Source organism: Pollachius pollachius (genome assembly GCF_949987615.1).
Source record: "Pollachius pollachius genome assembly, chromosome: 19".
Taxonomy (NCBI): Eukaryota; Metazoa; Chordata; class Actinopteri; order Gadiformes; family Gadidae; genus Pollachius; species Pollachius pollachius.
Genome location: NC_136952.1, coordinates 4,861,996 through 4,875,434, shown reverse-complemented (window position 1 = coordinate 4,875,434; position 13,439 = coordinate 4,861,996). Strand labels below are relative to the sequence as shown.

At 49.3% G+C, this 13,439-nt stretch overlaps 1 protein-coding gene across 5 annotated transcripts in view; it reads right to left on the bottom strand.

Moving 5' to 3' along the window:
* Positions 1-2,964, bottom strand: part of myocd (myocardin) — a 25,599-nt gene extending 22,635 nt beyond the window's left edge. For all 5 annotated transcript variants that reach the window (XM_079757188.1, XM_079757190.1, XM_079757191.1 and 2 more), the window contains exon 1: positions 2,450-2,964. In XM_079757188.1, the coding sequence (XP_079613314.1) occupies positions 2,450-2,504 (55 nt within the window). In that variant the 5' untranslated portion in view covers positions 2,505-2,964. The remainder of the gene's footprint in view (positions 1-2,449) is intronic.
* Positions 2,965-13,439: the final 10,475 nt, after the last annotated feature.

Genomic DNA, 13,439 nt, shown 5'->3' with positions numbered 1-13,439 from the left:
CACACAACCTGTCACTAGAATCCAGTGACAGGTTCAGAATTCTACGTAATGAGTATACGGCTCTGAACTTGAAAGTAGCAATCCATCTTCTACCAAGATATTGCCTGTCAATTTAAGACATTTCTTTTACATTTTGTTTGAATTGCAATGAAAATAACCCCATATTCTTGTAAATATGCCAATGAATTATTTCCATTGTATTGCCCTGTTCTTTATTGAAACATGTGCTGGCAAAAACTGCACGACAAAATAAACGGCATGCAGGATGAGGTGCTCTCCCCCCCCCCCCCCCCCCCCCTCTCTCCCTGCTGCTTAGCTCTAAACATCACAAAGGAAAAGCATCATTTAGACTCCCATTCCCGGCAGGCAATTACAGCTCAGCCCAGCAAGATTGCAGGCAGCGACCAACGTCTCGCTTATCACCAGCACCGAATTCCACCGTACTTTCTCTCCACGTTTATCACGTTTTGAAAAAAGGTTTGACATTATACTCCGCTGTGTTCGGCAGGGAGGGAATGAGATTATCATCATAATCATAATAATAATGGTAATATACCACTCCTGAGAGCTTTTCAGAGCTTTTGCTTGAAAGTCTGTTTATTATCCGTCCAAAGGCTGCGATCTCTGCCTGTAGTTGCGTTATCCACAGCTAGGTGGCAGCGTTGCTCACACTTCAGAAGACAAGATGTGCCGTTAGAATCTGCGGCTCCGCCACTGAACGACCCAAGCTAAGAGGAGCTACAGGTGGAGAAAAGAAAACTAAGAGGAGCAAAAGGAGATGTACCCTCTCAGGAAGTAAACCGCGAGAAAGACAGATAGACAAGGGCAATGGGATGTTAGATATCGGGGGACAATCTAAAATGTGTGCTGGGTGTAGGGGGGGATGAAAAATAGAAGAGAGGGATAGAGATGGCCAAATAAGACAGAGAGACTCAAGGTGAAATAAAAATGTGTTTGTGTGAGAGAGAGAAGGAGGGAGAGAAAGACAGCGGCAGAGGCAGAGAGAGAGTTAAAGCCACAACAGCTGCTGTGTGTTAAAGGGGGGTTTAAATCAGCGCTGTAGTCCATACCGGTCCTCCCTCTCTTTTATATCAACAGGTAAGACAAGCACACACACACACACACACGCACACACACACACACACACACTCCCGCACACAGAAAGAAACACACACACACACACACAAATAGGCAGAAATGCTCAAATTCTCACACATACCTGCACACAAGCATGAACACAGATGTACACCCGTGGATACACACAAATGTAATAGACACACACACACACACACACACACACACACACACACACACACACACACACACACACACACACACATTACTTCAAGCTCCTGTAAAGCCACAGGTTGATAGCCTGCTGACCCCATTCTCCACTCTAATCTCTTTTTATCAGCACCCCCCCCCACTCCTAACCTCTCTCCCCCCCACCAGCGTGAGAGCAGGTCTTCTCGGCTCCTCTTGCCCCCAGTGCTGCCGCCGCCCCCCCCTCCCCTGTTCGGGGGTCCCAAAAAAAGTGCAACAGCTCGCCCCCCCCCCACACACACCCCTACAACAACCTCCACCCTATAGTCGCTCGCCCCCCTCGCTACCCTCGCTCGCCCTCTGCTGACGCCCCCCTCCCCCCCAGGTCTGATGTGTTCCTCTCTGCCTTTACGAGTCGGGCCACTCTCAAACCTCAAAGGCCGATCCCGCTCCTAAATCTGTCACTGCGCCCTGGCACGCCATTAACCTCCAGGCAAGGCCTCGCCTCTCTCTCTCTCTCTCTCTCTCTCGCTCTCTCTCTCTCTCTCTCTCTATTTCAGAGATTTTTATTAATTAATTTATGAAGGTATTTCTTTTTCTATGTTGGCCGTACTCAACGGCATGCCTTGTAAATTACACACACCTGTCAGCGGGCCTGGTTGTTACTGAGCAGTATATTACGATGACGTCATGACGACGGAGTGTCCCACACACACGCGCGCACACACGCACGCACGCACGCAGGCATACATACACACACACACACACACACACACACACACACACACACACAGACACAGCTACACACACACACACACACACACACACGCTCACACGCTCACACACATGCACACACACGCCCACACACACACACACACACAGACACAGCTACACACACACAAGCAGTGACATAACGATGAGCTCAGGTGAACGGCTGGGGGGGGGGGGGGGAACATCACAAGTGCTGACAGGTTAAACGGTGACTCCGGTAGTTGTTTTTCACTCAACATAAAACATCCTCACGACTTCTTCGCAACCCAAACTCAACTCCAAAACAAAAAACATCATCCCGAGACAGGAGACGCCAAAGGAGGAGACTGAATGAAGTGGAAGTGAAAGAACCGCCTCCCACTTGTCCCAGGGGAGCCGGACCACCCCCCCAGGCCCCCTGCAGCGCTCCACTTACCTGATCTGAACTTGGTGCGTATGAGGACGGAGTGCTCCGAGCCCAGAAGAGTCATAGTGGGCGTCTTGAGGAGCGTACGGTTCCAGCCGCTGCCGAACGGGGACGGCTAATTGGACAAGCGGCGTCGGTGCACTCCGCCGCCTCTGCCTTGCTCGTGGAGCCCAGAGCAGCAGAGTCGAGAGAGGGGTCTGAGCCGAACCCTCCTCATCGACAGGACCCGTGGCAGCACCGGAGGGTGACCCCCGCAAGAAGCAGAGGAAGAAAAACAACGACACCAACCGAACAAGAAAACTTCTTGTCTGCTGAAGCCGGTGCGTGTAATTGACTCTCCACTTTCTCTTCTGTTGCTCTCCTCTGGTTCTGCTGTGTCTCTCTCTCTCTCTCTCTATCTCACTCTCACTCTCACTCTCTCCCCGCCTTCTGTGCCTCTCTCTCTCTCTCCCTCTCGCTCTCTCGCTCTCGCTCTCGCTCTCTCTTTCCCCCGGGGGTTGATCTAGTGGACGTGCGTCTGTGAGCTGCTGGACCAACAGGGGGCTGGGGTCCCATCTATGCTCTGAGCGCGGCTAGGCTGAGCGCAGGGGATATGCCCCTACTCTGGGAGGGGCCGGCTGCTGAGGGCTTCTCTGGCTCCTCCCCCCCGGCCCGTCCCAAACACACACACACACCCAAGAGTCCCCTCCTGCATTGGGGAGAGATAGAGTAGAGCTGGGGGCTGGACAGGGGCCGGGCTGCAGCCGATGATGAGGACATGAGGAAACATGTATACATGGATTTGCCTGCCTGCCATCGGGGGGGGGGGGGAGGGTACGAGATGGGGAGAGAGGGGTTGAGAGGGGGAGAGAGAGGGAGAGGGGGAGAGAGAGGGAGGGTGGGAGAGAGAGGGAGAGGGGGAGAGAGACAGGGAGAGGGGGAGAGAGAGGGAGGGTGGGAGAAGGATAGAGAAAGAGGGAGCGAGGGAAAGGGGGGAGAGGGAGAGAGAGAGAAGGAGGAAGAGTGGGGGAGAGGCACGCTAATTGTTTGGAAAGTGAGAGGCACGCACACAGAACCAGACACACACTTACACAAGTATGTGAAAGGGTGCGTAAGAAGGTCCCCAAGACGCAGCGAAGCATTGTAGTTCACATACATCATTTCCCACAAGGCCTCAGTTCATAATGCCCATCATCGGTCAACCAAATGCTTCAAATCATACCACAGATGCGGCGCCACCTCTGGTGAAAGTCTTGCCATTGCAATCCCTTTTTTTTCGCGATTGGCTAACATTACGAATGTTGTTTAGCATCGTTCAGCCAAACAACAACACCATGACTTGTGTTGGGGTCGCAGAACTTTCAGCCTGTGCGGTATTTTGGAAGCAGTGTCTGAATGTGTGTGTGTGCGTGTGTATTTGTGTATGCGTGTGTGTATGCGTGTGCGTGTGTTTATGCGTATGTGTATGTGTGTGTGTATGTGTGTGCGTGTGTTTATGTGTATGTGTATGTGTGTGTGTATGCGAGTGAGTGTGTGCGTTTTTCTGCGTGTGTGTATGGGGGGGGGGGGGGGTAGCTCCTGTGAGTATGCATTCAAAATACCAGGATCGCTGGCTCTCGCCTACTGCATACCACCTGGACCGCTTGTCCAGCGAGTTGTTAGGTCAGTTGTTGAGTGGCGTGCCTGTTGTCCCCTGAGGGGGGGGGGGCATGAGCCAACTGTAGGACCACCATTGGCCCGCCATCGGCACACCACCAGCCACTCTGATTCGTCTTTCAGCACCCTGTTGGCTCGGCCACACAGCAGCTAAGTCTTAACAACAGTGGCCATCCAAGGTTTCTATCTCCCCCATGGCCCACGACAACATACTCCCGACACACAACTGAAATCAATCGCCCCTAAAAATAGGACAAAATAAACGACCCTCTATGTTGACATTTCAAAACCCTTCAAATAGATGTTGAACAATGTATGTCTTTGACTGTGTCGTTTGACACTAAAATGTCCTTTTGAACTTCTGTTGTCTTAAGAGAACCTCTGTACCTCTTCCTTCAATAAGAGTGCCGTGGTCTATGGCCTATAAATAGTCTGACTGTCTCCACACACATGTTGGTCACAGGTGAATCGGGTGACCAGGTGGATCATCTGCAGGCATTTACATAGTCGATCGCAGTCAAGGGGCCACAACAGACATTTTCAATGGAAAAATGTATGCAGAGAATCAGCAGCAGAACTGACGTCGTAGTGGTCAATGGCAATCACAGTCAAGTGGGCAGAGGCAGGAAGTGATTGGTGAGTGTTGTGTATATTTAAACAACCCAATAGCTGTGTTCGAAATCGTTCCCTATCACGGATATAGTGCACTATATAGGGTGCTCACCATTCTTTAGTGCTGTTCGAATTCTCAGTGATTAATTTCATGCACTTTATAGTGGACTTAAAATACCCAAAATTTGAGTGTACATACGATGTTCCCTACATGTTACTCCCGTATACCACAATGCAATGCGGTCGTGTTTTTTCGGAGGAGAAGAAGCTGAATAACCACGAAAAAGAATGCATTTAATGATGTAAATCCAACATTTATTTGGAATTTAACATAGAAAATGTAACATTCGAAATTAATAAAAAGAAACTTGAACAAGGAAATGTAACATTCAACATCAATATAAACTCCAGCTTTCCTCGTGGGTGCCCGGTTTGTTTACATGATGTGGGCACAGCTGTCTGCGTCACACAAATACCCGGCGCATTTACTGACGCAAATGACGTTTAGAAATGTTCAGTGTAGTGTCCGAATTCTCGTTTGTTCGTTCCCTATATAGTGCACTATATCATGAACACTATAAAGGGAATAGTGAGTGAGTGAATAGGGAACGATTTTGAACACAGCTAATGTGATCAAGACAAAGCAAGGCTCTCTTATCACTGCCTGTGTAAAAGGCTCAGAGTTGCTGCACTGATTGGTTAGGTTAGCTGATGTCAATTTATAGAGGGCTACCGCTTTAATCGCTTGATTTGTTAATTCACGCAGCTGGTGAATCTACCTGTTTGTAACAAACATTTTGCGGAGCGCACTCTGAAGCTTCTAGAGTTATTTAGGGTTTCAGGTGTGAGTCCATGATTTTGTTATGTTTTTATCATGACTGTCATGTCACTGGGCAGACGCAGGGCACGAAACACACTCACAGAGCAGGCAGAAAGGAGTGTTAATACGTTTACTGGTGGGTGGAAGGGGGTCGACAGGGTTTGGGAGGGGGGGGTTGTGCCAGGCGTCAAAACGGGATTCCTAGCTAGGGACCCGGTAAGCCTGAATCGCTGCTGTCTGTCAGGGGGGTGGTTATGTGGGGGGGGGGGGTGGTTCTGCCCCACTGCGGTGTCATTAAAAGGCTCTGTCGGACTACAGCTGAGAATGTGGCAGCAGCAGAATGCCCGGTGTGTTTCCAGAGTCTGTTGCTGACCGCTGGTTTAGCAGTGAGTACCGCCGCTAGCTCAGTGAGATCATCTTCAGCCACGTACCGCCGCTGCTCTCTTATATGACATCACTTCCTCCCAACATGAAGAGGAATGGGGACCAGATATACGATGACATCATCGGTGAGACATCGGTGAGACACCGGTGAGTTGGATCAACCGTCGAAACTTTAATCCATCAATCAAGGGGTTCGGAATTCAGCCGTGGTTCTGCAATAGTGGTAATGTCGCACACACACACACACACACACACACACACACACACACACACACACACACACAAATGGACACACACGCAGAAACACACAAACAAACGCACACATACACGTTGTGACGTACATTGAATCATACACAGGCACACACAAAAATACACACACACACACACATATATACATACACGCAGACAGTCAGGCAGACAGACACTCAGACACACACACACACACACACGAAAACATGCCATTACTCAACATAATAACCAATACACACGGCGTCGGGGAGCTTCAGGCCGTGTGTGTTGACGTGCACTGGAGCACACGCCAAAACCCATACCATAACTAAAGTCAAATATTTACACAGGAACCTCTATAGGACAGCAAATCCATCAGCCCGCCCGACATCTGACGTTCTGCGGCACATTCGTCTCCCGCACGCGTGTCCACACACACATGTGAGACTCGCGCGTGCGAACGCACAGCGAGAGCATGAAGGCGCGAGAGCTTACAGGTGGTTGCACTCACACACGCAGACACACACTCAGGACACACACAACACGGAAAACAAAACGCACCTCGGATACAGAAGACCAAAGGACCAGAGTGCGCGTGCGAATACCTAAACTTTCCAACACGCACGCACGCACGCACGCACACATTGATGTGCAGGAGACAGAGCGTTAAACCTTCATCTGGTACAAAAGACAAGAATATTGTGTGCATGTGAGTTCACTCTTGGAAATACACACACACACACACACACACACACACACACACACACACACAGAAAGGGACGCACAACATCCCGGGCATTGTAATGAGCAGGTGAAAGTGCTTAAAGGGGAGGTCTTGACAGGGTACACACAGCGTTCCTGCAGAGGTCACCCAGTCCTCTCCTAATCCTCCCCTTTAATTGGGCCCGATGTCAACGGACATGGCGAGTCTCATCCCCACCGACTGGGCTGCGATTGTGTCCTTTTTCCGCATGTGTGTGTCCGTGTGTGCCTGTGTGTGTCTGTGTGTGTGTCTCTGTGAGTGTGTGTGCACGTGACCGATGTGTGTGCGTGTGTGTGCATAGCTGTATTTGTGTTCGAGGAAGAGAGCCAGAGAGAAGGGCACTGTGCTTTTGTTTCACACACACACGCACATGCACAGAGACACACACACACTCACACACACACACACACATACACACGCACGCACAAACACAAACAGACACACACACACACACGCACGCACACACACACACATGCAGACCCCAACACACACATACACACACACACAAACACACGCACACACACAAGCAGACCCACACACACACACACACACACACAGGCTAAATGTCACGGTCGGCAAAGCTGCGTTGAAGCGATTCCCTGCAACCAGACTCAGAGATTCATAGCATCTGGCCTGCGGTTCAAGTGCAGGAGAGCACTGCTGAACACGCTACTCTCACATAGCATAAGTCATACACATCGCACGCCGGCGAAGTGGGCCTACGTCGGAGACGCCCGGCTTTATAACGTGGTTCTGCTGTCCGCCAACCCGGAGCAATATGTGTTTATTGGCCCCGGGCGCAGACGTCTCTATCAAACATGACTACTGGTAAGTGTTTGCGCGATCCCTTCTGGGTTCCCCACACACAGCCCGAGCAGATGTGTGAAGGATCGGTTAAAAAATAACGACTTCAGGGTAAAACAATCGAAGGATTTCAGCTCCGCCCGAAGCGGCGTGCAGGATTCCTGGAACGAAACAGTTTGTGTGTGTGTGCAGCGTGCGGCACACACTGTGTTCCCAATGCCGACAGCAGCTTAGAGCCAGTAATGAGTTTGTGGTTCATGGCTCCGGTGGCTTCTGTGGCTCTTTGACACAGGAAGTATCGCATGTTGGACATATTCCATCCATGGGGTTCAGCTGACTCCCCTGGGAGGCAAACATGTCCGGGGAAATGGACGGGGACATGAATGCAACATGTGTTTGACACCGAAAATAACCTGACTCACATACAGCATAACACAACAACACAACATTCCACGCGTGATGCTGCCGTGGGTAGGATTCTAAACAGATCTTAATGCAATCTGACGTCAGTTTCCGATTGGCCCTGACCCAAGGTTTGAACCCCAAACAGTTTCTGTGTTTCCGGACGTTATGTCCATTTACATGTTGAGGCGTCCAAAACATTAGACAATGTTTATGAAAAGCTGGTAGAAAGAGTGAATACAAGGAGACTGTGTTAACATACGGGCCGAATGTGATGACTGATCATTGATCTTGTGTGACGGTGTAGTCTCTATAAACAGGTGATGAGGCGGAGCAAAGCTCTCGTGGGTTGGGGTGAGGGTTACCGCGAGTGCTATTAGGGCCCCCCCCCCCCCCCCGGACTATTAGGGAGAAAGGGGGGAGGATAAGGGTGGAGGTGAGGAGTTCATTGGGACATCTTAAGTGTGTGTGCATCCCAAGTGCATGTGCCTGCGTGCGAGAGTATGTGTGTGTGTGTGTGTGTGTGTGTGCGTGCGTGAGTGCGAGTATCTGCTTGTGTGTGTGTGTGTGTGTGTGTGTGTGTGTGAAAGAGTGAGTGTGCGTCTGTGAAAGACTGAGAAAGAGTGTGCGTGTGTGTGCGTGAGAGAGTGAGTGTACATCGGTTTGTTTGTGTGTTTGTGTTAGTGATTGTGTGTGTGTGTGTGTGTCTGTGTGTGTGTGTGTCTGTGTGTGTGTGTGTTGGGGGGTATAGGGGTCAGTGGAAGCTGATACTGCTGCCCTCTCACATAAACGTGGGTGAACCTGAAGTCAAACACACACACATAAACCAAGCACACGCACAAACACACACACACACACACACTCGTACAAACACACACACAGGCTCATTAACACACCTAACAGAGCTCCGCAGACCTCCCACTCATATCCTGTCCACTCATGACCTGACAAACTCATCCTCTTATCGTCACGCCAACCCCTGACCCCACCCTCCCCCACCACTCGCATTTTGTTTTACACCACCCTCCCCAGCATTCCCCCAACCCTCACACACACACACACACGCGCGCGCACACACACACACAAACATATACGCCAGCCTGCACTTAAACACACACACACACAAAAGCACACATACACACACACACACATGTGCACACGCACACATTTATACACATTCCTGCACTCAAACACACACACACACACACACACACACACACACACCCCTGCGCCCCCTCCCCAGAGACAGCTGTGTTGGATCACTAGGAGACAGTGAGAGGATGGGAGGGGGGGGAGGGGGGGGGGGGGGGGGGGGGGGGGGGGGGGGGGGGGGGGGGCCGTCCCAGACGGCTGCAGCAGCAGAAGCCACAACACCCTCAATCCTCCATTTGACCGTCTCAGATTATCTCTAATCTGGGCTGGATTAAAGCGCAAGGGCCACACTAAAACTAGAGCCAGGAACAGCTCCATCCCTCTAGAGGACCTGTCCTCCACCTGCAGTAACCGCAGGAGAAGGTGCAGCGGTAGACCTGTCCTCCACCTGCTCTACCAGAGGAGAACGTACAGCAGTCAGTGTTGGTAATAACGCCGTATAAAAGAACGGCGTTAGGTAACGCCGTTATTTTTTCAGTAACGGGTTAATCTAACTAATTACTATTTCCGTCGTTACAACGCCGTTACCATTACTGTACGAAAAATGGAGTGCGTTACTTTGAATTGATTGAATAAACTGCGTAATCCGAACGCACCCCTGGCTCCAATCACAAACTGCTAGTGAGGAGACCGGGTGGGTTAACAACGAGATAAGCGATTATGATTGGCTAAGGCAGAGTCATGTTTCATGGTAGCCAATCGGAGCCAGTGTTTTTACACACAAACCAGGACACGCGCGCCACACACACACGCAAACGCACACACCAAACAGATTCGATGAAGCAGCAGAAATGGCGAGTCCGGAGCAATCCGATGAAAAGTTGGCATTTTCCGTAGTATTCGGCAGATGTTCCACGGCCTTTGCAACCAAGCAAATTGAAATTCAGGCCCCATCCACACTAACCCAGGTAAATGTAAAAACGCACATCTGCAATGAAAATGACCTCCGTACACACTATCGTTTTCCGAATGTTTTGCATCCACGTTCCACACTGAAATTATTTTGATAAACAGTTGTCATGGTTACGTAACTCCGCTACGCCTCTCTGTTTAGATTACAGGCGCGCGATCAGATGATATTTACAGTTGATCAGCTGGTTAATCATTTTCGACCCGGTCTTGTCCCTCTTTCGGGTTTTTTACCATCGCTGAAGAACATCAAGTACAGCGCTCGCCTCCGGGGTTGGAGCAACGAATATGTTTGAGCCAATATGTCGAATTGTATCTGGAGATAAATTAGTACATTGTACAGAAAGATCATCGTTTGCATTTCACCTGCTATTTTTTTAATGAGCGTCTTGGTCTCGAGCGCAAGCTTGTGGCAGCGTCATGTCACAGTGTCATGGCAACCGAACGTCATCGTTTCTGAAAGCCTCCGTCTACCCTGTCCATACTACAACGCGAACCCAGCGTTTTAACATTTATATTTATGCGTTTGTAGATTTACCCGGGTTAGTGTGGATGGGGCCTCAGTTGGAAGCATATCAGGGCCTTGAATGGGCAGTTCAACCATTTAACACATTAAGGCCAAGTGAAAACTGCTCAGAAAAATCCAAATTCTTTGACATATAGCAACTTTTTTTTTTTTTACAGTAACACAAATAGTTACTTTCCCTGGTACCTAGTTACTTTTATTATTGAGTAATTCAGTTACTAACTCAGTTACTTTTTGGAACAAGTAGTGAGTAACTATAACTAATTACTATTTTAAAGTAATGTTCCCAACACTGACAGCAGTAGACCTGTTCTCCATCTGCTCTACCAGAGGAGAAGGTACAGCAGTAGACCTGTTCTCCATCTGCATTACCACAGGAGAAGGTACAGCGGTAGCTCTCCCATTTAGAATGGGGCGGAATGACGTTTTAATTGCCAGTACGCTAATAGACAGAAACAAAGGAAGTTGCCATACATTGCCCATACAGACCCATTTGAAAGGTCGTCCATAGTACGGTAAAGAAACGTCCTGTTCCTGTAAGGTAGGGTCTATTTCTGCCTGTCGCCGCAAAAGCATGGACACTGTTGTGTCTGGCTGTGTCAATCCTGGTGTACTGCCATACCCTTATGGAACTTATGGAGCCATAATGAATGTTACGAGCCACACCTGTGTGGTTCCCACTGTAAACTGGGCCCATTACGACGGTGGCTCGCTGAGGATTATACAAAACTGGTAACGATGTAACAAGCTACACCTGTGTTGTTCCCTCCAGCGGTAAATGTGCTAAAGTAACCACCGCACCTCTTGACTGGCTGATTAGCTAATCGCAAATTAGCATATGAAACGAGCTCCCACCGGTTGTGCTGCTGTGTCCTGAGACATTGTGAAAGGCTTGTTTTGAGTGTTTGGTTACTCTTTAAAGAGGGAAAAAAAGTGTTGCCGTCGGTACTAATACTTTTATTTTGTCACATATCTTTCAGCTGTTATGTCGCAGTATGTAGTATGGTCTGAAACGGAGAAGGAATGCCGAAAGTGGGGATTAGTCAACGGAGAATGATTTGGTCTCTCATTGGACCCCAATCAGTCTTATCAGGAAACATGACTTGGCGTTCTCACGAGTACGCTATTTTCCAAAAAAGGTTAAGATTGCAGGAATAAAGAGAGAAAGAAATAAACAGGGAAAGGCAAGGCTCATGACGGGAACACGCGGAATGGACCGGTACGCATCGGGGTGGAAGGGAGAGAGCGAGAGAGAGAGCGAGAGAGAGGGAGTGTGAGAGAGAGAGAGAGAGAGAGAGAGAGAGAGAGAGAGAGAGAGAGAGAGAGAGAGAGAGAGAGAGAGAGAGAGAGAGAGAGAGAGAGAGAGAGAGAGAGAGAGAGAGAGAGAGAGAGAGAGAGAGAGAGAGAATGTGATGGGGGAGAGAGAGAGTGAGATGGGAAGAGGGAGAAAAACATTAAGAGTTAGGCACAAGGTGGGTTTCAATCCACCTGTTTTTATGTTTATTTTACCTATTTAAATTTTCACATACCAAAATGTGAGAGGATACGCCAAAAATCGTGAAAAAACTCAACGCTTGAAGAAGGATTAGTTGGAGTATCGATTCAAAAGGCTAATGGAATCAGTTTCAGCCGAAAACGTTTGAAGTTTGATTGGGGAGACTTTAGTTACATCCCCTTGTTGCGTCGAGTTGAAACAGCACCTGACTGGAGAATCAGCGCCAACTCCTAATCTTCAATAACCAATATAAGAGTATCCAGTATTGGATGAAAACACGAATACATTTGCATTGTCTTTTGCCAATTTTTTCATAATTCAGTAAAGGTTTTTGCTACAATTGGATGGAAACACACCTCCAGAGAGACAGAAACATGCAATGTGAGACAGACAGCGAGAAACATGAAGAGAGAGAGAGACATAGAGAGACATAGAGAGATGGGAAGATAGAGGCATGAAGAGAGAGAGGAGGAGAGAGAGACATAGAGAGACAGAGAGAGATGGGAAGATAGAGGCATGAAGAGAGAGGAGGAGAGAGAGACATAGAGAGACACAGAGAGATGGGAAGATAGAGGCATGAAGAGAGAGAGACAGAGAGACTTGGAGAGATAGAAAGAGAGAGATTGGCAGATAAGGAATCATGAAGAGAAAGAGACAGAGAGAGATAAAGCGAGAGAGAGCCATGGGGGAGATAGAGCACTGGCCAAGGCTGAGAATGTGAGAACAAGACACGGACGGAGCCAGGTCGGCCCCTGGTGTTCTACCGGGAAACACAGAGAACCAGAACCAGAAGTGACATGGAGACAGGACCCAGAGGGGCAGACCATTCCCCCTGTTTCTGTTTCCTCTCTCTCTCTGTCTCTCTCTCTCCCTCTCTCCCCCGCCCTTACTCTCCTCCCCCTCTCTCTCTGTCTCTCTTCCTCTCTCTCTCTCTGTCGCTCTCTGCCTGTCTCTCTCCCTCTCTCTCTCTCCCGCGCCCTTACTCTCCTCCCCTCTCTCTCTGTCTCTCTCTCTCTCTCTCTCTCTCTCTCTCTCTTTCATTTAATGACCCATGTTGTCGAGCCGCTCTGGTTGACCTGAAGCATCCATCTTCTGCTGCATCAGTTCTCGGTCACACTCACCTGACCTTCCTGACAACCGTTGGCTTCCTTAGTGACCGTTGAGGCCATGACACACAGTGGGTGTCTCTCAGAACAGGGTGTAAATATACGCCGGCACCAACGAAGAAGAAAAAAAGGTAGTGTTATGGCGTTATACGATAATCTGAAG